General features: G+C 34.3%; 2 protein-coding genes across 13 annotated transcripts in view; both read left to right on the top strand.

The window, feature by feature from the left end:
• The window catches only part of SLC16A7 (solute carrier family 16 member 7), a 169,723-nt gene extending 149,994 nt beyond the window's left edge, over nt 1-19,729 (top strand). For all 12 annotated transcript variants that reach the window (XM_017890873.1, XM_017890880.1, XM_017890847.1 and 9 more), the window contains 3 exons: nt 9,303-9,446; nt 13,084-13,902; nt 17,521-19,729. In XM_017890873.1, the coding sequence (XP_017746362.1) occupies nt 9,303-9,446; nt 13,084-13,902; nt 17,521-17,786 (1,229 nt within the window). In that variant the 3' untranslated portion in view covers nt 17,787-19,729. The remainder of the gene's footprint in view (nt 1-9,302; nt 9,447-13,083; nt 13,903-17,520) is intronic.
• A 427-nt stretch (nt 19,730-20,156) lies between these two features.
• LOC108541326 (polyadenylate-binding protein 4) overlaps nt 20,157-23,206 on the top strand; it is a 33,168-nt gene continuing 30,118 nt past the window's right edge. The window contains exon 1 of the mRNA XM_083287451.1: nt 20,157-20,177. Within this exon, the coding sequence (XP_083143577.1) occupies nt 20,157-20,177 (21 nt within the window). The remainder of the gene's footprint in view (nt 20,178-23,206) is intronic.

Below are 23,206 nucleotides of genomic sequence, written 5' to 3' on the forward strand. Positions count from 1 at the left end.
GAACTGGTTCTTCAGCATCAATTTATGACAAATTTATTTTCATTTGTCAGATAGCTTTAGGATAACATTATTTTAATGCGCATATGTATTGTTTCATCTCCAAGTCTCGTTGCCATTTTTAAGAGCTGTCAGCTGTATTATATAATTTGATATGGAAAATATTTTGGGTCAATCATTCGTTTTTTTCATGAGTCTTCTGTATGGACTTTTTTTTCTACTTAAGGAAAAACGTGTCAATTCTGAAACTGGACATATATTAATCTACTACTACATATACTAATCTAATCTGATGGCTACTGAGTATTTTAACAGTAAACACGTAACTTGGAACTTTTATCCTTCAGAATTATGAAAGTAAACAATTTAGGGTAGAGTGTAAAGAGGTATCTAGCATAGTAGTTAAGTTAAAATCAGTCTATCTTTCTATCTGCCTATCTACATAGTTGCACGTTTATCTGTTGAAGTCTGTTCTTTATATATCATTGGAAACATTTGAGGGTCATTAAAATAGGACCCCATTTTCTTGCTCACTGAATAAGATTTACTTTATCTTCATGGGCATTTTTCTTAAAACCTCTTGACAATAGTTAGGGATACAAATAAACATAGTAAGCTATATCCTTGAAGTTCTTATTTTATCGGTTATTTGCCAGATACTTTTAATTTTATCTTTTGCCTTTAGAATACAGTTTTGTATTTATGTCCCAATGTTTCTTTACAGATTGGTGAACCATGAAAAACAATATTTATACTTCAAGAAAAGTAACAGTTTTATTAATGAATGTAAATAGACATCTTTCTTGTGATTTATGTTATTAAGGCACAACAGTAAATATTTTATAAAATATTTATAGGCTATATTTGAGATAAATTCAGGGGAAAATATTTTATTTCAGAATGGTCTGATGCTGTGCCTCTGAGAGACAGAACAATGCAATGATGTGTTTAGGATAACTTATACAATATTAAAGGCTATCTTTTCTGTAAAATTATTTTTGGTAAGTTCATATAAACAATCTTTTTTCTTCCTTAAATTGCACTAGTAACTAATATTAGCACGACATTTTAAACCTAGCAATTACGTTTTTCTAATGAGATTTATGTGTGGATCAAAAATAGATGGCCTCTGATCTTCATGGCTATAGAGAAAATAAATATGTTTCTTGTGAACACCCTGGAATCTTCCCAGTTTTGTGGATCACATTAATTTAAAAATCTATCATAGATCTTAGTGTCTGAGAAATACACAGAAACTATACCCCATTATTACAAGAACAAAACAATTCAAACTTGGCCTTGTGAAACTAAATTAAATCTAAACTTGAGACTTTTACGTAGAGTGCAGACAAAAAGCATTGGCATTTCCAGGAGTAAATCTAGATTTTGTTGCCTCTAAAGATTATACCATTTGGGAGAAACTGTTTGAGAAAAAGAAAATATGAATATGTCTTACCTTTCACATTTTATTAAGCCTATGACCATGTGAACACCTCTCTAGGGCTTCCCAGGTCCTTGGAAGTGACCTATGAAAGTTCAGGGCTCTGGAGATTAAGCTGCATTTCATAGTAAACCCACAATTGCATATACAGTAATCTCTTCTTATCTGTGGTAGATATGTTCCAAGACCCTCAGTGGTGGCCTGAAATCACAGATAGTACTCAACACGATATGCCCTTAAAATAGGCACAAGAAGAGATTAACAACAATTCATATAAAAGAACAATCATATACTTAAATAAAAGATATGTGAATATGGTCTCTTACTCTCAAAATATCTTACTATACTATACTTGACTTTTTTCTTCTTGCGATCTGTTAACTTGATACCCAAGAGGGCTGCTGAGTAACTAATGGATAGGTAATCTATACAGCGTGAATACACAGGGCAAAGGAAAGATTCACATCACATCCCAAGCAGGTTGAAGCAGGACAACACGAGATTTTATCATGCTACTGCACAATTTAAAACTTATGAATTATTTATTTCTGCAATTTCCATTTAACATTTTTGGACCTTTGTTGACCACAGGTAACTGAAACACTGAAAGTGAAACCTTGGGTAAGGGGGACTACTGTAATAAAAAGACTTGAAGCAAGGAGCAGATTGGTGAATGGTTTCATTGTTGTTAGTGAAATATATTGTAACATTGTGCATGCATTCTTCTGTTAAATATTAAACCAAGTGTATTTTTTAAACAACTAGTCTTCAAATACTTTAAATATTAAAAGAATTCACATATGTCTTGACAATATGATATTTAATTGAAGAAGTTACTGCAAAATGTACTTGTGTTTACAGGTAGAATATTTGAAAACTTTTTGATCTCCACATCCTTTAGGATTCAGTGAAGCTTTACTGAATCAGAATCATTCCTAGGAACATGGAACTATTTATTGTTAAATACTTGGTTGATAAGATTTAGCTTTCTTTTTTCGTCTTCTGTTTTAGAAGCATTTGTGTTCTCTCAAAGTCTGATGGTTAGGTTTCTAACTTTTCCAATATTTGGATTGGTAAATGTACTACTTAAGGTACATAAATGCTTTATTATTGGTAATGGCACATATAAAATCTCAATGCATTTATATAGCTCTCTAGTAATTGGTTATACAAAGACTATAGAAAACAGTGATTTACCATAGACTCCCTTTTACACTTGAATCTATTTGTTCAACTCTTTTATTACTGTTGCGTTGTTTGGCTCATATAAATTTTATTTAATTTTTCTTTCTAACTAATCACAATGATACCAAATTGTAGTATATAGTTTTATTTGTAGCATAGATTGCTCTCTGAAAATATGTACCATGAGTACATGTGTAAATCAATGAACATCAACTTAAACAGTAGCTATTTCATGTGAACCACACACATTCTTGGCAAGAAACAGAAGAATGCCTGAGGCCCAGGCATAATTCCTTGGAAATGACAATGCCAAAATGCCCAAGGAAACTCTTGGCAGGGCTACTCATTTGTCACATATTTATCTATTTGATCCCTTGGTTTCAAGCTTCTAAACAGAAATTCAGAGCATTTTCATGTTATCTGGGTGTCATTCCATATTTACTAACAGAGCAGTCCTAAACATGGTCATTTTATGGGAGAAATAAGTAGCACATGGTGTTTATGCAATGTTATATATGATTTTACTCATTATGCCCATTGTATTAAGGGGGTTCCATCTTTCTTTGGGCCCGCATCAGGCTACCACCCTATAGAATGAATGGCATACTTAAGCTCTGGCTGAATTGTTCTCTAATATAAACTGACTCAAGGTGAACAAATGGAGAGGGTCTTTGTCATTCTACTGTGTCATATGAATTTTCTCTGTTTCTGGAGTCAAAATTGTTCTGTTTTTCACCTGCTATTTGAGAAATTTTTACAATTGTCATATCATAAGCCAGAATAAAATGGGATGGGTAAGGAGCCTTTCTTTTTATACACTCTCTTGAAATTCTTCATGAAAAGTTTTCTTATTAAATTGTTTCATTTTAGCTTGAATATCCAAATGGAATGTGTTAAGATAAATTCATAATTACGTTTCTTTTATTATACTATTTATATAGTTATGACACAGTGTGAATTGAATGAAAGATCTTATAAAATTCTGAAAAGCTGTGCTGTTGCTTTATATCTCTAAAATTATCTCTAAAATTTATATCTCTAAAATTATCCACTGACTGCAAATTGTCCATAAGGAACATATTCAGTGTAAAACAATCATTCCCAGAACTAAAAAAGGTCTAAAAATTTCTTTTGAATTTTCTTTCTACTACAAATTTTTATATAAGAACAGAAACAATAACTTCTTTCTAAAACAACAATGGAATCTCAATATCAAAATTAGTCAGGCTAAGTACAGCCTAGCTGCTCGGGAGGCTGAGCTGGGAAGATCACTTGAGGTCCAGAGTTTGAGACTGCAGTGCACTTATAATAGTGGCTTAGGAATAGCCCACTGTACTCAAGCTGAGCTCATAATGAGGGACTCATCTTTCTCAAAAAAAAAAAAAAAAAAAAAAAAAAAAAAAAAAAAAATTTCTGATGCTTCAATATCAATCATTTAAAAATAAATGAATGAATTCATTGGGATAGAAAAATGGGATGAATATCTGTATTTAGTCTATATTTGACTTTATATTTTGTTACATCTCTGAACAATTGATTTTCCATTGGGTTTAAGTATTTCAATTCATTTTTGTATTTTATTTGCGAAAAAACCATTGCACATATATATAATTTTTTAAATTTTTTCTGGGATCATAAGGACAACTACTGGTTTAAGAATATTATAATTATGATACTTTTATAGGCAGATTCCAATCAAAATAAGGGATATACTAAATATAAAAATTGTAAACATTTTGACTCGAAATGTGTCTTTTTAATGAAATCAGTAGCCATCCTGTGTATCTATAGATGAATATTTTTTAGTGCTAGCTAAGCAGATACAGGTTTTTGTCTGCATTGTATTTCTTTCTTGGTTTTTCTTGGTTTTTAATTGAGGTACATGCTGAGTAACTTGTTCACATAATAAAGTAGATGACAGTGGAAAGTATTTTATTTTCAGTATTAGTCAATTATTTGAACTTGCCAAAAATCACATAATGATTTATTATCAAATGTTATTTGTAATGATCTGTGGGCTGACAATTCATTTGAATTGTCCTCAATATTGTGAAAAGCAGAAAACTGGAAACCATCTGATTAACAAAAAGATTATTTCTAGTCAATAAACTTAGCATTTCTGAGAAGTATATCAAAAACATTTACCAAAACTTAAGAAATGAAAATAACTATACTGCCCTTTTATCATTTAGAGGCAAAAAAATCGAAAAATTGGAATACAAGTATACTTCTACTTATTGCACTTCACTTCATTGCACTTAGCAAATACTGCATTAATTACAGATTAAAGGTTTGTGGCAACCTTGCCTTCAGAAACTCTGTTGGCACTATTTTTCCTGACAGCATGTGCTGACTTTGTGTCTTATGTCGCATTTTGGTAATTCTCACAGTATTTCAAAGTCTTATTATTATTATATCTGTTATGGTTATCTTTGATGTTGCTATTGTAATTGTTTTTGGGTGCCATGAACTGTACCCATATAAGAGGGTAAGTTTAATGTTGTGTGTGTTCTCACTGCTCCATAGACCAGCTGTTCTGCTATCTCTCCCCCTCTTCTAGGGCCTCTCTATTGTCTGAGATATAACAGTATTGAAATTAAGCCACTTAATAAACCTACAGTGGCCTCTAAGTGTTCAAGTGAAAGGAATAGTCGCAAGTCTCTCATTTCAAATCAAAAGCTAGAAATGATTCACCTTTATGAGAAAGGTGCTGAAAGCACAGGCTGAAAGCTAGGTCTCTAGCACTAAAGTTAGCCAAGTTGTGAATGCAAAGGAAAAGTGAAGAAAGTTTTAGAAGTTTGGATACAAGATCAAACCACCCACAACATTCCCTAAGCCAGAGCCTAATCCAGAGCAGGGCCCCAACTGTCTTCAGTTCTATTGAAGGTAAGGAACCTGCAGAAGAATAGTTTGAAGCTAGTAAATGTTGATTCATGAGGTTTGAGGAACGAAGCCATCTTGCTAACATAAAAGTGAAAGGTGATGCAACAAATGCTGATTAGAAACTGCAGCAAGTTATCCTAAAGATCAAGCTAAGATCATTGATGAAGGTAACTACACTGAACAACAGATTGTCAGTGTTGATGAAATAGCCTTCTATTAGGAGGAGATGCTATCTAGGACTTTTATAGGTAGAGAGCAGAAGTCAATGCTTGTTTTCAAAGCTTCAAAGGACAAGCTGACTCTCTTGTTAGGGGCCAATGAAACTGGTGACTTTAAGTTGAAGCAAAGCTCATTTACTATTCTGAAAATTCGGGGACCCTTAATAATTATGCCAAATCTGTTCTGCCTGTGTTTTATAAATGTAACAGCAAAGTCTGTATAATAGCACATTTGTTTACAGCATAGTTTGCTGAATATTTTAAGCCCACTGTTGAGATCTGCTGCTAAGAAGAAAAGTTCCTTTCAAAATATTATAAAATAGTACTGCTTACTGGCAATGTACCTGGGCCACCCAAGAGTTCTGATAGAGATGTACAAGAAGGTTAATATTGTTTTCATGCCTGATAATACAACATTCATTCTGCAGCTCATGAATCAAGGAGTCATTTCAACTTTCAATTCTTAAAATTTAGATACATTTTGTAAGCTTACAGCTGCCATACATAATGATTCCTCTGATGGATCTGGGAAAAGGAGATGGAAAACTTTCTGGAAAGGATTTGCCGTTCTAGGTAACATTACAATCATTCATTATTTATGGGAGGAGGTCAAAATACCAACATTAACAGGAGTTTGGAAGAAGTTGATTTCAATCCTCATGGGTGACTTTAAGAGGTTCAGGACTTCAGTGAAGTAAGTAACTGCAGATGTTGTAGAAATAGCAAGAGAACTAGAATTAGAAGTGGAGCCTGAAGATGTGACTAGATTGCTGCAATCTTATGAAACTTGAATCAAGGAAGAGTTGTTTCTTACGGATGAGCCAAGAAGGTGGTTTCTTGAAATATAATTTACTCCTGAAGGAAAGGCTGTAAATATTCTTGATATAACTGGAAAAGATTTGAAATATTACATAAACTTAGTTGACAAAGCAGTGGCAGGGTTTGAGAGAATTGACTGAAATTTTGAAAGTTCTACTGTGGGTAAAATGCTGTCAAATGACATCACATGCTACAAAGAACTCTTGCATGAAAGGAAGAGTCAACTGATGCAGCAAACCTGTTTGTCTTATTTTAAGCAATTGCCAGCGAGGTACAATGGCTCACACCTATAATCCCAGCATTTGGGGAGGCTGAGGTGGTAGTGTCACTTGAGCCCAGGAATTCAAGACCAGCCTGGGCAACATAGCAAGGCCCCATCTCTACGAAAAAAATTAAAAAGAATAGCCAGGCGTGGTGGCACGCACCTGTGGTCCCAGGTACTAGGGAGACTTAGTTGGGAGGGTCTCGAGTGTAGGGGGTCAAGGCCTCAGTGAGCTATGATCAATCCACTGCACTCCAGCCTGGGTGACAGAGCAAGACCCTGTCTCAACACCAACAACAAGAAGATTGCCACAGCTACCCCAGCCTTTAGCAACTGCCACCCCGATCAGTCAGCAGCCATCAACATCAAGACAGGACCCTCCACTAGAAAAAGACTGAAAATCACTGAAGGCTCAGATTATCATTAAATGTTTTAGCAATAAAATATTTTAATTAAGTTATGCACCTTTTTGGATATAATTCTTTGCACACTTAATATAGTGTGTAAAGTGTAAACATAACTTTTATATGCACTGAGAAACCAAAAAATTTGTGACTCACTTTACTGCAATATTTGCTTTATCAAGGTTCTCTGGAACCTCACCTGCAATGTCTCTGGGGTATGTCTTATGTATGTTATATATATTCTCTACATGTATAATTATTTATTTTCTTCAGCTCTTCAGGTGAACTTTACCATGTTAGGGACATAATTATATTCTTTTTATACAACTGGTACAATTTACATTGATTTCTTCCCTCCAATCCCTGTTGTTTTATAGAGCTTTCATGTGGCCTTTTAGAGTTTTATGTTGATTGCTGTTATAAATGCAAACCTTTGTATTCTGTGTTTAAGATATCTCTTTCTGAAACTGTGTGTTATTACCAATATTCTTTCAAAAGATATTGTGGAGTAATAAATAGTATTAGGCATTAAAGTTTAATTTTACATTTATTTTGCAGAATAAAAATCATAGTTATATTTGTATAAAAGGATATGGGTGCATTGATAAATGAATCTCAATGTGTTTTATATATGATCCATGTAAAATTCTCAAGTACAATACACTTGGAAATTCTTAACACCATAGTATTAGCTAAAGAATTTTTAGGCCAAATATTTGATTGAAAATTCTGACCTAACATAGTATTTATTTCCTCCAAATAGTGACCCTAGTTTCAGATGAAATACAATTGTAATTTAAGAATGAAATGTCAAAGCAAGCCATTTATACATTGACAAGTCCCATAAAATACTATGGAATTTCATTGAGTCTAAGATAGTCTCAATTATTAAGTTGCACTGTTATTTTATAGTGTACCAAGAAAGACAAGAATACTGTCACTGAAGTAAAACACAGTTTCTCAACATTTAGAATTTTTATAACTACCAAAAGAACTTTTTTAGACTTAAATGCAGATTATTTTAATAATTTTAATCACTTGTGAATATTTTATGTATATGCACACACAGACATACATTGGAAAATATACATTAAAAAATTGGTAAGACATTCCTAAACCTTCTTCGCTTTCACTATCTGACTCTTCTAAATTACTTTGGAGTCTGAGTTTTCAACATTCACATCTCACACCTAAGCTTATTCTCTTTGTCAGTGTGCAATATATTTTAACAGAGAGATCCACCATTTTTTCTAGTAATTTCATCCAAAGAGCTGCATCCAATCTTTAAGTTTTGATGTTGCTATTTACTCTACCTTACTAGAATGTGTCAACAGAAGATCTTTCAGGAAGAAATCAGGATTCATATTTATATTCATTTTTCAAGTGCTCCTTAAAAGGTTCTATTGAAATGTGATTAAGCATTGTCCAATCGAGCCACAGGAAATAATAAGCAAATTCAAACATGCATAGTCCATGATAACAACATTACTACCATGACTGCCTCTTGATGAACCTAGATTGGAAGAAGTCATTAGGTGTAAGACATCCTTATTGCTAATATGATAGGATGTGAAAACAATAGGTGTCTTAGAATCAACAAGTTATGGTATTAAAGAAAAATCATTGTTGAAGATAATTTTAAAAAACAATTTCAGCTCTAATTAATGGCATATGTATGTGTATACACACATTATTCTCGAAAATAAAATTTTAACAGACAAATCATTTATGTAATTCCTAGATTTTTTATTACATAAATTTACCTGCATCTGTTAACATATATTGTATATTTTAGCTATGTTCTATTGAAAATCTTTTCCATCAAGATTTGAATGATTATGGTTACAACAAAATATATGCTCAACACTTCTAATTTATTATTTCATGTGCTTTTATACATATGACTGAAAACAACCTGTCAAACTGATCATTTGTGAGCTATTGGAAGTTTCTCATTATATTTCATGGGAACTAATATTTCTCCTCTGACCATTAAAATGTGCTTTCTTGCCTTTCCAAATGATTGGATGTTAAAGATAAACAAATAAATGACAATAGCAACTGAGTATTTCTTTATTTCCTCTCTGCTCTAGGTCCTATAAGTAGTGTTTTGGTGAATAAATACGGCAGCCGGCCGGTGGTGATAGCAGGAGGCTTATTATGCTGTCTTGGAATGGTGTTGGCCTCCTTCAGTAGCAGTGTGATCGAGCTATACCTCACTGTGGGATTCATTACAGGTAAGTCGTTTAGTCTTTAGTTTATTCTTAACTCTTCTGTTATTTTCAAAGCTCTATGAGAAGAATGAACCATAGAAAATTCTTATTTTCTTTGAATTTACTTTTTTTAAACAATGCAGTTTTAAAGTATTTCCATCTAGTACATTGAAATTCAAGCTATATAAGGCCAAACATTTCATTTTTTAAAAAAATAAGAAAAAGTTATCAGACAAGTTACATGTTATCATATAAATTTATAATAAAATAGCTGTAGTTTTTTTTTTTCCTTTTTTGCTTTTTACTTTTTAGCCAATGGAGGTGGTGTTGTTGGACACAGACTTTCTGATGTAAATAAATACCTTCATTATTATAAAACTTATTTTCATGACTTACTTCCATTTGCAGTATCTATCTGACTTTCCACTCATAATATGTTAAAACGATGCCAGGGAGATATTTTCTGGATGCACTGATTTAGCTTCAACAATAAAATTATTGTTGCTTGTTCTGATTAGTGGTAGAGCTCATTGACTCTGTTCCTTCTTTTTCTTACTGAAATGATCCTGTTTAAAAGCTTGGTGAGCCACATTTTCCTCTAACACAAATATTAAAAATGATCTACTGTCACTTGATTATAGTTGTTTCTCATGCACGTATCTATTGACTCAAACTGACAACAATATGTACACTTGAAAAATCACTATTTTTTATTAGTCTAAATAAAAAATTGCATTACAAATTTATATTCAACATATTAGGAAAAATTGGACTTCAATATATAAAGAGACTGAATCTTTCCTTTCTGCCCAGAGATAAAAAGGCAAACATATTTACACTTGTGTAATCTTACACTCATGTATCATTTGATGAAAAAAATTTATTGAGGCTTACAGTAATAGTGATGTTAAAATCTTTCTCTTTACAATCTATCCACATCTCCTTTTTTTGGTATAAGAAAATGCATTTAATATTATAAATGAAAACCATCTTATATCTAAGCATTGTCATAGCGAAGAGAATGCGTTTTCTTTTGTGTAGAGAAATTGACCACTGCATTTGACTGTAGAAGTCAGGATGGGCCTACAAGTAGGGAAAAGATGATTTTGTTATTTCCTGCACTGCAGATATAAATGGCATTATTGGTGTTCCAACTTACAATTGTATTCTTTGCCTCTCAAATACTTTGATGCCCCTAAAGTTAATTATTAAGTCCATCTATGAGGGATTTACTTTATTTTATTTATTTATTTTTTTTTTTGAGACGGAGTCTCACTCTGCCACCCGGGCTGGAGTGCAGTGGCCGGATCTCAGCTCACTGCAAGCTCCGCCTCCCGGGTTCACGCCATTCTCCTGCCTCAGCCTCCCTAGTAGCTGGGACTACAGGCGCCCGCCACCACGCCCGGCTAGTTTTTTGTATTTTTTTAGTAGAGACGGGGTTTCACCGTGTTAGCCAGGATGGTCTCGATCTCCTGACCTCGTTATCCGCCCGTCTCGGCCTCCCAAAGTGCTGGGATTACAGGCTTGAGCCACCGCGCCCGGCCAAGGGATTTACTTTAAATCATTATCAGCAAGTACTTTGACTTCGGTTTCCAAAAGTAGATAGATCTAGCATTTAAACTTGACTTGACACATATTATCTATGTGATCATGGGTACGTTAACTTCCTTATACCTAAGTTTCTTTGTCTATAAAATTAGATAAATAATAGGTCTTTTTAAAGGAGTTATTAGCATGATTAATGTAAAAAATGAATACATAGTACTTTACAGAGTACCCAGAATTTTGCTGTTCATAAATAAATGTTTGCAAATAATCACAATGCCATTTATTTAACATCTTACAGTTCTAGAACTTACTTTATTTTGGCAAAATCTTTTTGTGTTGTTAGGTGAAGTTGAGTTCAGGAAGTCTAAGTGTTTGCCCGGTAATATAAAATAGGTACTTTTTTGGAGCAGATCAGTTCTACGATTTCAGGTCTATGTTTGTTTTACCATGCCAGAATGAGAAAGAGATGGCAACTATTTCCAAATGAAAATATGGATTAACATTTGAAGGCAAGAGTTCCAGGTGACAGAATGGGGAAAATGATATAAGATAAAAAAAACTTAAGCTCTGAACCATAATACCTGGATTTTAGTTTGGGTTCTTCCACTTACAAGCTACTTGACCATAGGCTGGTCGGTTTTGTTATTTATAAATCGGATTTAATTACACTCATTCTGCATTTCTCACAGGTATGGCTGAGGTATAGTGTTAGAGAACATGCTATTCTATTACTCGCCAAAGCATGTTCTTGTTCCTTCTTGTCAGCTTTTAGGGGTCCTCTTACTTATAGAAAATGTCTGTATTAAAGGGTTGGAGTATTGTACACAGACCTGTGTATTTCACAACTGGAATACTTAACCACTTTACAGAACTGTTTCAATTTAGGTAAATTAGTAAATATAGAAGAACTCTTACCTCTCTAGCCCCTAAAATAAATATAGAATAATGCCTAGTTTAAGGAAAAACAACAGATAGTTATATAAGTCAATTGTATGTAAATTTTTTTTTTTTTTTTTTTTTTTTTTTTGAGACAGAGTCTTGCTCTGTCGCCAGACTAAAGTACAGTGGTGTGATCTAGGCTCACTGCAATCTCTGCCTCCTCAGTTCAAGCAATTCTCTTGCCTCAGCTTCCCGAGTAGCTGGATTACAGGCACCTGCCACCGTGTCTGGCTAATTTTTGTATTTTTAGTAGAGACGGGGTTTCATCATGTTGGCCAGGATGGTCTCTATCTCCTGACATCGTGATCCATCTGCCCCAGCCTCCCAAAGTGCTGGGATTACAGGCATGAGCCACCGTGCCTGGCCTCAGTCAATGTTCTTTTTAAAGGACCTTATTTATTACAATTGCTCAGTAGTACCTTAGTGAGCTACAAGAGGTAATTAATTTTCCAAAGGTGACACTCAACACTGCCAAGGAGCTCCCTAGACAGTGGGGACTTTGGCTCATATAAACAATCAGCGTTAATCCTTGAATTAAAAACTATGTTTCAAGCAAAACATTCCTTTTTACTTAGCACACATGTGCATCTATATACATTAAATGTGGAATGTGAGGGATGTAGAGCATGAAATTAATGGCATACATTCATTACTCTTTTTGTTATTTGCATGGTATTGAAGCAAATGTTTGTGGGGAGACATAAGATTGTTACAAATTATGACCTTTTTAGTTTGTTTATAATTCTTCAATGCCAGAAGGAAAGTATTCATACCTTTATGTTGCCCTCTTGCTCACAAGGAAGAAATCTATTCCATATATGTGTATTTAAGTATATGTCAAGAGGAAAGGATCTGTGTAATTAAATTTTAATTGAGAACTAATAATTTTGTCCTAGTTTCAACCTATTGTATGACTGTTGATATATCAGTAGAAATTCTTAGTTTTATTTTTGTGCTTTAAAATTAAAGGAATATGAAACTGTCATTTCAAGTGTTCAGTTATGAAAACCTTTTTGTTTTGTGCAATTACATTTATAATAATCAAAATGTACTATCTCATATTGCATTTTTAATTCTGCCTTTCCCACTTGAATGTACATTTTGAGGAGTAATTTCTTTTGTGAGTGCCATAATGTGTTTGTGTTTTCCCCCACTTTTGTTTTGTTCTTTTTAGGTTTAGGTTTAGCCTTCAATCTGCAACCTGCCTTAACAATAATTGGCAAATACTTCTATAGGAAGCGACCCATGGCAAATGGATTGGCCATGGCAGGAAGTCCTGTTTTCTTAAGTTCATTGGCTCCTTTCAATCAGTACCTTTTTAATACTTTTGGCTGGAAAGGAAGTTTCCTGATTTTGGGAAGTCTACTTTTGAATGCCTGTGTGGCTGGGTCCCTCATGAGACCCCTGGGACCCAGTCAAACCACTTCTAAGTCTAAAAATAAGACTGTCATAACAGAAGACGATTCAGGCCGGAAGAAAATCAAACCGAAGAAATCAACTTGGGAGAAAGTTAATAAGTATTTAGATTTCTCCCTTTTTAAGCATAGAGGATTTCTGATATATCTGTCTGGAAATGTCATTATGTTCCTAGGTTTTTTTGCCCCCATTATATTCTTGGCTCCATATGCTAAAGACCAGGGAATTGATGAGTACTCGGCAGCTTTTCTGCTATCTATTATGGCTTTCGTTGATATGTTTGCTAGGCCTTCTGTAGGATTAATTGCAAACTCCAAATATATTCGACCTCGAATTCAGTACTTCTTCAGTTTTGCAATCATGTTCAATGGAGTGTGTCATCTCTTGTGCCCGCTGGCACAGGACTACACAAGCCTGGTATTATATGCTATATTTTTTGGCCTTGGATTTGGGAGTGTTAGCAGTGTTCTCTTTGAAACTCTCATGGACCTCGTGGGTGCACCAAGATTTTCCAGTGCCGTCGGACTTGTCACAGTTGTGGAGTGTGGCCCAGTTCTTCTTGGCCCTCCTCTTGCTGGTAAGAACATTTTCATCAAGAAAATATAAAGCATAAAATTAATAACCATTAACTGAGACTTTATATACAGATTTTTTTTTTTTTTTTTTTTTTCTCGAGACGGAGTCTCGCTCTGTTGCCCGGGCTGGAGTGCAGTGGCGCAATCTAGGTTCACTGCAAGCTCCGCCTGCCGGGTTCCCGCCATTCTCCTGCCTCAGCCGCCCAAGTAGCTGGGACTACAGGCGCCCACCACCACGCCCAGTTAAGTTTTTTTTTTTTGTATTTTTTTGTATTTTCAGTAGAGATGGGGTTTCACCATGTTAGCCAGGATGGTCTCGATCTCCTGACCTCGTGATCCGCCCACCTCGGCCTCCCAAAGTGCTGGGATTACAGGCTTGAGCCACCGCGCCTGGCTATATACAGATTTTTAAATGTGTTTTATAATACTAATAGCCTGAAGGAATGTGGGCAGGTTAATTTTAGGTTTTACTATAAACTTTAAAATTTCATAATTAGTCAATTTTAGACCTAAATTTGTTTCAGAACCTGGACCTATGAACTTAAGAGCTTATGTTAGACTGATAATCAGTATCATAATCTTCAGGATTTTTATCTACTTCAGTTGTTTTGGTCTCTTAAAATATATCAGAAAAAAATGCTATTTTATCTTTATCATTGGTGAACAGATTTCTTGACAGTTTATATTGAAATGAGCCAAAAATGTAAAATATTCTCTCAAAAGGCCAGAATCTATTTTTTAATGGAGTACATTAGATATATTAATTTGAAATTTGTTACATGCTGAGAAAATACATTTATAATATCACTGATAGGAATATATTCATGTATATATTACATATAGAGAAAGACAGGGATGACTGAAAATTTATTCACAGGTTTTTTGGGTGCCACTTATGTTCCATGTTTATAAATTGGAAAGATTACCTTCGTTTTTTAAGATCTGAAATATTTTCAAAGATGCCAATAAAAGTGTCTATGCTAAATTATTCAGTAGAAGGATGCGGTACATGTTTAGGGCATGACCAAAGAGTACCCTCACAAATTCAGAAGCTGGTCTGATATTTAAGAGAGAGAGAGAGAAATAGATAAAAATAGTCATCACAGAAGCATTAGAGTTTTGTTAGAATTGTTTGTGGTTATTTTATAGTTTCCTTCTGAATTACAGTAGTGAATGCTTTAAGGAGTAAATTATGCTCTCTGAACTTATGGTTTAAAGACATGTATAAGAGCATTTTGAAGTTAAAACTTCGTTTTGTCTTAGGCTTTAAATGTTATAAATATTACGTTCTGTTTGTGCACCAGCCTTTGCCAGAAACTACTGTATATTATTTTGGTTAATACTTGACTTAAGTATTCACTTAGACTCTTGGCCTGCTCTCTCATGGTCAGAGTCACTGCCAGGCTAAATGTAAATTTTTCCATTATTTAGTCAGTTTTTAAACTGTTTTCTACATGACATCAGGAACCATTCTGAAAGTGTGAAAATTTATGTTTAATTTGTTAATTTTAATGACATCATTGACTTTTTGATGGTAGGTGGTATATCTCTCAATATAAATATACCATGACATCAAAACAATTGTCTATAAAGAGTGAAAGCCAGTAGGTCTTATTATTTATCAGGCAGTTGATTTTGTTACATAAGATAAGCACAATTCGTCCTTCTTTTCATACAGTATTAGTTTGATCAAATGAATTTTAGAGCCTATTCATTATCCACACAATTCTTAGTGTTAACAGAGAAGTCACCATGCATGAGGGGATGAAAAAAGAATCAAGTCCAAATACATTGTGGGGATAGACTCTAAGAATTAAAATAAAGGAATCTTATGTGGCTACTCCCACCTGAGCAGATAATGTGCATTTATATTTTTAAAACTAGTTTCAATATTTTTGAATCCTTATTGCATTAACATTGCCAAACCATGTGCCACTGGTAGCAAATGGCAGTAATTGATTTTAGACCTATTGTTGAAATTCTCAGACTGTAGCCATTATATATCCATTTTTTCATTCCATATCTGCCATCTGCTACCCTTAATATTTCTTGACTTTTAGATTGATTTCTCCTCTATAGTATTTGATTATTGCTAGAACTGCCTGGCCCATAGTAGACACTGAGTTAATATTTTTGAATGATTGAATATTATTGCTGTTACTTTGGACATAGTTGCAGCATAGCAATGAAAATTAGGGAGTGTGTGGTTTCTATTTCATATTAGTTTTTTTCAGACTGAACTTTCACTGCTCCTCTCAGAAAGAATTGAAGCTTTAGTTCTGGAAAGCATATCTGGTTTCTTGATGATGCTAAAAAATTCTTAAAACATTTAGAAAGTATGCTGATGTGGCAACCCAAAGTGGTATTAACTCTGATGGGCCATGGATCTAATGCTTTTATATGTAGAAGTATAGCAATCATTATAGAAATAGAAATATTTGACTCATTAGGAAGGAAAATTATGCAATTTTTGTTATGTTTATGAATATATCATGCTTACTTAAAACCATTCTACCATCTACCTGATTAAAACAGAAAATTTTGTTCAAATAGGTAATATATTGCAAGTAGCCAAATTTAATGTTGAGCCACTGACTAGATTCTAGGGAGAATGTTATGGATTCTGACTAAACAGACTGGTTTGAAAGTTGTATATCAGAGTCACTTGGAATGCATATGCTAATTTATATAGATTTGTATACACTAAATTTTGCTGTTAATAATGACTAAGAATTAAATGCCTGCATAAGCAAGAGACAAAACTAAATATAAGCTGACAAAATTTTAAAAGTCAGTAAACCTCTAGATTAAATGGCACCAGGTTAGATTTTAAATGGTCTCAATAATCAAATAGAACAAATAGTTATTTACTGATTAGTTTGCCCTTAATAATTTAGACTCAGATAAAGTAAAAAACTGGGATTAGCTCAAATAGTGATATGGCACTTAACCAACAGGTTAGGTGAAGCCATTCTGCAGAGTAGTTAATAAGTCCGGACAGACTTCAGTTAAGAGTCTAGATTCTACCACTAACTAGCTATGTAACCATGCCCAGATTACCTCACAGCACTCCTTGTAAGGATCGAGTGAGATATTACAGATAAAATTCTTAGGCTAGTATAGGGCATAGAGAAAGCACTTAGTAAATATTAGGCACTGTTAGGAACCATGTAAAAGTCTTTGGGTTTCTCCTAAAGAAAGTAATTTTTCTCTATTGAAGAGAAAAGGAAGCATGGAAAGGGTGAAGCAATCCTAACATGTGTACTGTAAATAGAGATATCTGTATTTACATGTATAGACATAAAAATATACCTCACTCATGTATGTATTAATGTACACACACACAAAATATATACCTAACTTGTCTTGTTTGTATATCTTAGTGGGAGAAATAATTTTTAGTAAATTTAATATACTGGTAATATAATACTGTGAGTGTCTCTGCATACCTTTACTAAGCATATGTAGAAGTCATAATCTAGATTTTTTAATTTTTAAAGTCTTATTTGATATTAATTTAAATAAGAGGAATATACTTTGAAGAATAATTTATTTGAAATTTTTATCATTATATGACTGTTTTATGATGCCAACTTAAAAAGATGCTCTTTGTCTTCTAGGTAAATTGGTGGATATAACTGGAGATTATAAATACATGTACGTGGCCTGTGGGGCTATTGTGGTAGCAGCAAGTGTGTGGCTGCTCATTGGCAATGCTATCAACTATAGATTGCTTGCAAAGGAAAGGAAGGAGCAAGGTGCAAGAGAGACGACCAGAGAATCAGAACGCTTGAGCAAATCTAAGCATTCGGAAGATGTGAATGTCGTGAATGTCAAAGTTTCAAATGCGCCGAGTGTAACCTCAGAAAGAGAAACTAATATTTAACGAGAATCACATCTCTGATTTCAGTGTTTATTGCTTTCCCTAGCAGTTTGTTTTTCATTTTGTTTTTTTAAAGTATTGGAAAAGTTTTTAGCTGAAACGAGGAGTCACAATTAAAGATGGAGATGATATTTTCCTCAATGGCAAATTTTAAATTAGTTTTAAAACTTATTTGGGTAAATTTTGATATTATGCATAGAAAGAATCCATGCTACAGGTTTATTTCCATACCTGACTCTGGATGTGGTGGTGAAAATACTAATTTTAAAGTCTCCCAGTGACTTTCGGTCTTGGTTATGTGGAAAGTTCTGAATTTCAAACCCCTGGTTTAAGTAGTTAGGAGGAGGATGCCTAATCCTATAAAGTGATCCTTAATACATTTCATTTTTTTTGCTTGATATTAATATATGAGATAGAGTTGAGAGACAATTATCTCCTCTTACACACAAACACACATACTCCCACATGCTTACCCACATGTACACAGAGTGTCTGGAGAATAAAAAATAAATTAAAAAGAAGTGATAATTTATTTTTAAGGTAAAAAAAATCCATGAAGACAAAAGAAACATATGTCTGTGTGCTACTTTACAATGTTAGTTTTAAAGATAAGCACATGGGTAAAAATGAGGGTGATCCTTATTCAAAAATATATCTGACTGCTATAAAAATATTTGCATATGTAAATTTGACAAAGAAAAGAAAATCAGTGTTAAACCATTAAATCTGAGCACTGTTAGACTTGATTAATCCATGAGCATGATTTTTTTTGAGTAGGGGGCATTAGTACCTGGTGCTAGACAATAAAACCCTCAAATAATTTTTAGAATTCTTACCTAACATGTAAAAGTCTGCATGACTCTTAACAATGAGCCACATCCATTGATTTTACAAGGATTTTAGTTCATAATCCAGAAAGTAATAATCAGGGATTTTGTTTTAATCAGGCCTCAATCCAGATTCGCTGTTATGCTGAAATACCAAAGTAAAATCCTAGTTGGCAGGATTGTAAGTAGACCGAATTCTAATTTTTCCCAACACATAGTGGTAATTGGAGGTTAGTGTTATGAATACTTCATCTAACTACAACTAAGAGTGAGAGGTGGTTTTAATGAACTCTCTAAGCTCTCTCAGCTCCCTCCCTTCCACAAAACGCAAGAGTAAAAGCAAACCACAAACAGGCCTTGGCTCAACCACTGGAAATGTCTCCTAGGATAAGAATGGCAGTACTTGAAAATTCTGCCCTCTACTGATGAAACTTCCTGCTGCCTTTGGACATAACTAAGCCAGGAAACGTAAAAAGCCTTCTAGAAATAGAGGCACTGTATGACTTGTATTGTAGGTATAGTTTATAACCTGATAGCAAAAAGCTTGAAATATTGCAGCCCAGGTTAATTCAGTACTTTCCCATTTTCATAACTATGTGAAAACATCTGGGAACCTGAATCACTCCTGAATACAGAGGCATATTCTTTTTAAACTATAAATACCATTTTGAGTGAGAAAGTACTTTTAAACAAGAAAGAAATTGTACAGTATGACTAAAGTTATAAATATATTTGCATCTATAAATCTGAAGTTTAACATTTTGATTAATTTAAAAAGTATTTAGTGCTTGACTATTAAAGCAGTGTCATGTCACTCCTAAGATGTCAAAGCAAATTAGGCATTCTTTTTTTTTATTGTAATAAAGGCAGGTGCTATTTTTTTTCTGGTAAGATTGCACCTAGATACCAGACTTTTGTAATAGTTAACATTAAAGATTTGATTCATAAGGTTAATTCACTGCTTAAGCATGTGGCTCATATTTAGGAAGCTATATAAAATTCAGTTTTTCATTTAACATTTGCTCTTTTGCATATGAAGAGATATTTGTATTTTTCAAATGTTAAGTAAAACAAGATGTGCCAATATCATAGGTAAATAAATTAGGAAAAAATGTGGGACTTTACGGCTGTTTTTAATTTAGTTTCACCCAATCTTGATTCTTGAATTAGCTATGTTTATATTTTTAGTTCTTTTTTATTCAACTCGGATTTGTCAAGAAGTGTAACCCCTAAATTGTGTAGTACCTCTCCCATCATACATTTCCAAAAAAAAATCTATTTCCCAAAAAGTGTCTTGAATTCTCTGAAAAGGTACATTAAACTAATATGAATATCATGTTCCAGGGGGAAATAAATGGCAAAGTAAATGGTAAAGTGGGCTTTGGCGCAGACCTGATCCAGAGTATAGCCTGAGAATAGGGGAAATCAGTGAATAAAACCCCCTATGATAGCAAAGACAGCTCCTATTGACAAGACGTAGTGGAAATGAGCTACGACATAATAGGTATCGTGTAGTACGATATCTAGTGATGAGTTTGCTAGTACAATGCCGGTTAGACCTCCTACGGTAAAAAGGAAAATAGGCTTTATTAGGCTTTATTGTGTGAGCTCACCACATATTTACGGTTGGCATAGACGTGGATACACGAGCCTATTTTACCTCTGCCACTATAATTATTGCAATTCCAACTGGCGTTAAAGTCTTTAGCTGGCTCGCTACGCTACACGGAGGAAATATCAAGTGATCCCCCGTAATCATGAGGTTTTAGGACAAAGGCTATATTATATATTTTTTATTACCTTGTAGTAGAGACGTCCTGCTGGGTGCATTTCAGGGGCCTTCTCCAGGGAGGTTTATTTACTTACTGATCAGTTTCTCATCCCGTCAAAACCAATTCACATTTGTCTGGCTGCTCTTTGGTTGTCTTCATTCGTTTTTTTTTTTTTTTTTTTTTTTTTTTTTTTTGAGACAGAGTCTCGCTCTGCCGCCCAGGCTGGAGTGCAGTGGCCTGATCTCAGCTCACTGCAAGCTCCGCCTCCCGGGTTCACGCTATTCTCCTGCCTCAGCCTCCCGAGTAGCTGGGACTACAGGCGCCCGCCACCTCGCCCGGCTAGGTTTTTGTATTTTTTTAGTACAGACGAGGTTTCACCATGTTAACCAGGATGGTCTCGATCTCCTGACCTCGTGATCCGCCCGTCTCAGCCTCCCAAAGTGCTCGAATTACAGGCTTGAGCCACCGCGCCCGGCCTTCATTCGTTATTTCTAACGCTGATTGTATTAAATAGTTAGAAAAGAAAGTAAAAATTGCACATTCAACGCACATGATTTGTACAGTCACACCTGGCAGTAGCACTGCACAGAGTTACAAATATGCACACATGTTAACTGCCATGCATAAATATTGACGTTAAACCAGAACACACATGAAACAGTGACATACATACCTACAGGATTCAGAATTGTTCCAGGGTAATGTAAATTATTCTACTTGTTCACTCTCCCCACCCTCTTGAACTTGTTTGAAGATTTGCTGCTTTAGCAGAATCTTTTCAAGATTGAGGAAAGAGTATCAACCTAGGATTTTCATTATTATATAGTCACATAAATGGAGGAGGAGATATATTTGGCTTCCGCCTCTGCAACAATTAGTGCTGAACATATTTCTTCCTCTGGGGAACAATAGGTTTTAAACGTTTGAGATATCATGAAGCAAAGTCAATGTATACCACTACAATCCCCACTAATCTGTATTCCCCCATTATGAAATTGTACAGAAGGAAGGGTGTCATTAATCAAGGTATCAAAATAATTCATGGCTACTTTAAGAATTTTTTCATTCATGTTAATGGAGCCCCCCATATTTTTCACTACTTAACCTTAAATAGGCCATCACTAATTTGTGAATAGAACATTGGGTTTGCACTTTTCCTGACCTATCCTCATCTTCTTTCCTAATCATTTTTTGCGTTCACCTAGCATACCTTAGGAGACAACAGATCAGGTTTTAGTGTATTTCACATTGGAAGACATGGTGTTTTCTCAGTATAAATCTACATGACTCATAAATATTACTTTTTTAGTACCAAGTTTCAACACCTTAGCTCATGGACTTATTGGCCTCAGCCTAATACTAAGAAATAGGTAAAATAATTAGATTTGTTATGTTGGAATGTGCACTTTAAAAAATCTAGATAATTTTTACTCATTTTTTTCTGGCTGTACAACATGACAATCAAGAATATAGAAAAGACTAAAAGATATCCGATATAAATGTAAGTTTTTATGTAGATGACATAAATATGAAGAGATATTCTTTATCAGTTAGTTGAAACTTATTTTTTATCTAAAACACCTTTAAAAAATCCCTTTTATAAGTAGAATGTTGAAGACTTAATACAACAAAATAAAAAATTATTATTTTTAGGCTTAATAGGGAGATTGGATACATAGTGGAAAGGGAACTAATATTTGTGAGTTATGCATTTTGCTTATGTAATGCCTTTCAATATTCAAACCAAAACCATGGCAGAAGTATTACCAGCTTGACATGACAGATGAATGAAAACATAAAACAAAGAAGCTCAGCAAACTGCCCAAAGTTAAAAGGTGATATGAACCAAATTTAAAACTCAGGTTTACCTAAAACCAGAAAGATCCCCTAGGGTGTCCACTACCATGCTGCCTACCGATAGAGGCTAGAGAAGCAAAGGAAGATAAAATATAGGTACAAAAAAGGTACATCCTATGTAGTAAAATCCTATATAGTAAAACAATTAGGTTTAACTGTAACTTGTATTATGATTTATTTAGTGTTTATTAGAGAACTGCATTTGCTAGAACCTGAATATGCAATTTCCTTTTTCTTTTTTTCTGACATGGAGTCTCATTCTTGTCACCCAGGCTGGAGTGCAGTGGCACGATCTCAGCTCACCACAACCTCTGCCTCCTGGGTTCAAGCAATTTTCCTGCCTCAGCCTCCCGAGTAGCTGGAATTCCAGGCATGTGCCACCATGCCTGGCTAATTTTGTGGGTGTTTTTTTTTTTTTTTTTTTTTTTTTTTTAGTAGAGACGGGGGTTTCTCCTTGTTGGTCAGGCTGGTCTCGAACTCTGACCTCAGGTGATTCGCTTGCCTCTGCCTCCCAAAGTGCTGGGATTACAGGTGTGAGCCACCACACCCAGCCTTGAATATGTAATTTCTAATTAACTGCTTTTCTCCCCAATGCAAATTATCTCAAATAATGATAATTATTATGTATAGACATAATTGCTTTAATATGACTCTTTTCTCATGAAAATAATAACATATTTCAGTCAGGCATGATACATTTTTTTCTGAGGTTGGAGTTATCAGGAAAATGTTATCTTTTATGAATAAATAATTCCCAGATTGGTTGCTACATATCATGATTCCAAAAGTACAATAATTAGCTGGATGTGGTGGTGTGCACCTATAGTCCCAGCTACTTGGGAGGCTGAGGCGAAAGGGTCATTTGAGCCCGGGAGGTTGAGGCTTCAGTGAGCCATAATGGTCCCATTTGCATTCCAGCCTAGGCAACAGAGTGAGACTCTTGTCTCTATTAAAAAAAAAAAAAAAA

The sequence above is a fragment of the Rhinopithecus bieti genome, unplaced genomic scaffold, assembly GCF_001698545.2.
Source record: "Rhinopithecus bieti isolate Rb0 unplaced genomic scaffold, ASM169854v2 scaffold_1665, whole genome shotgun sequence".
Classification (NCBI taxonomy): domain Eukaryota; kingdom Metazoa; phylum Chordata; class Mammalia; order Primates; family Cercopithecidae; genus Rhinopithecus; species Rhinopithecus bieti.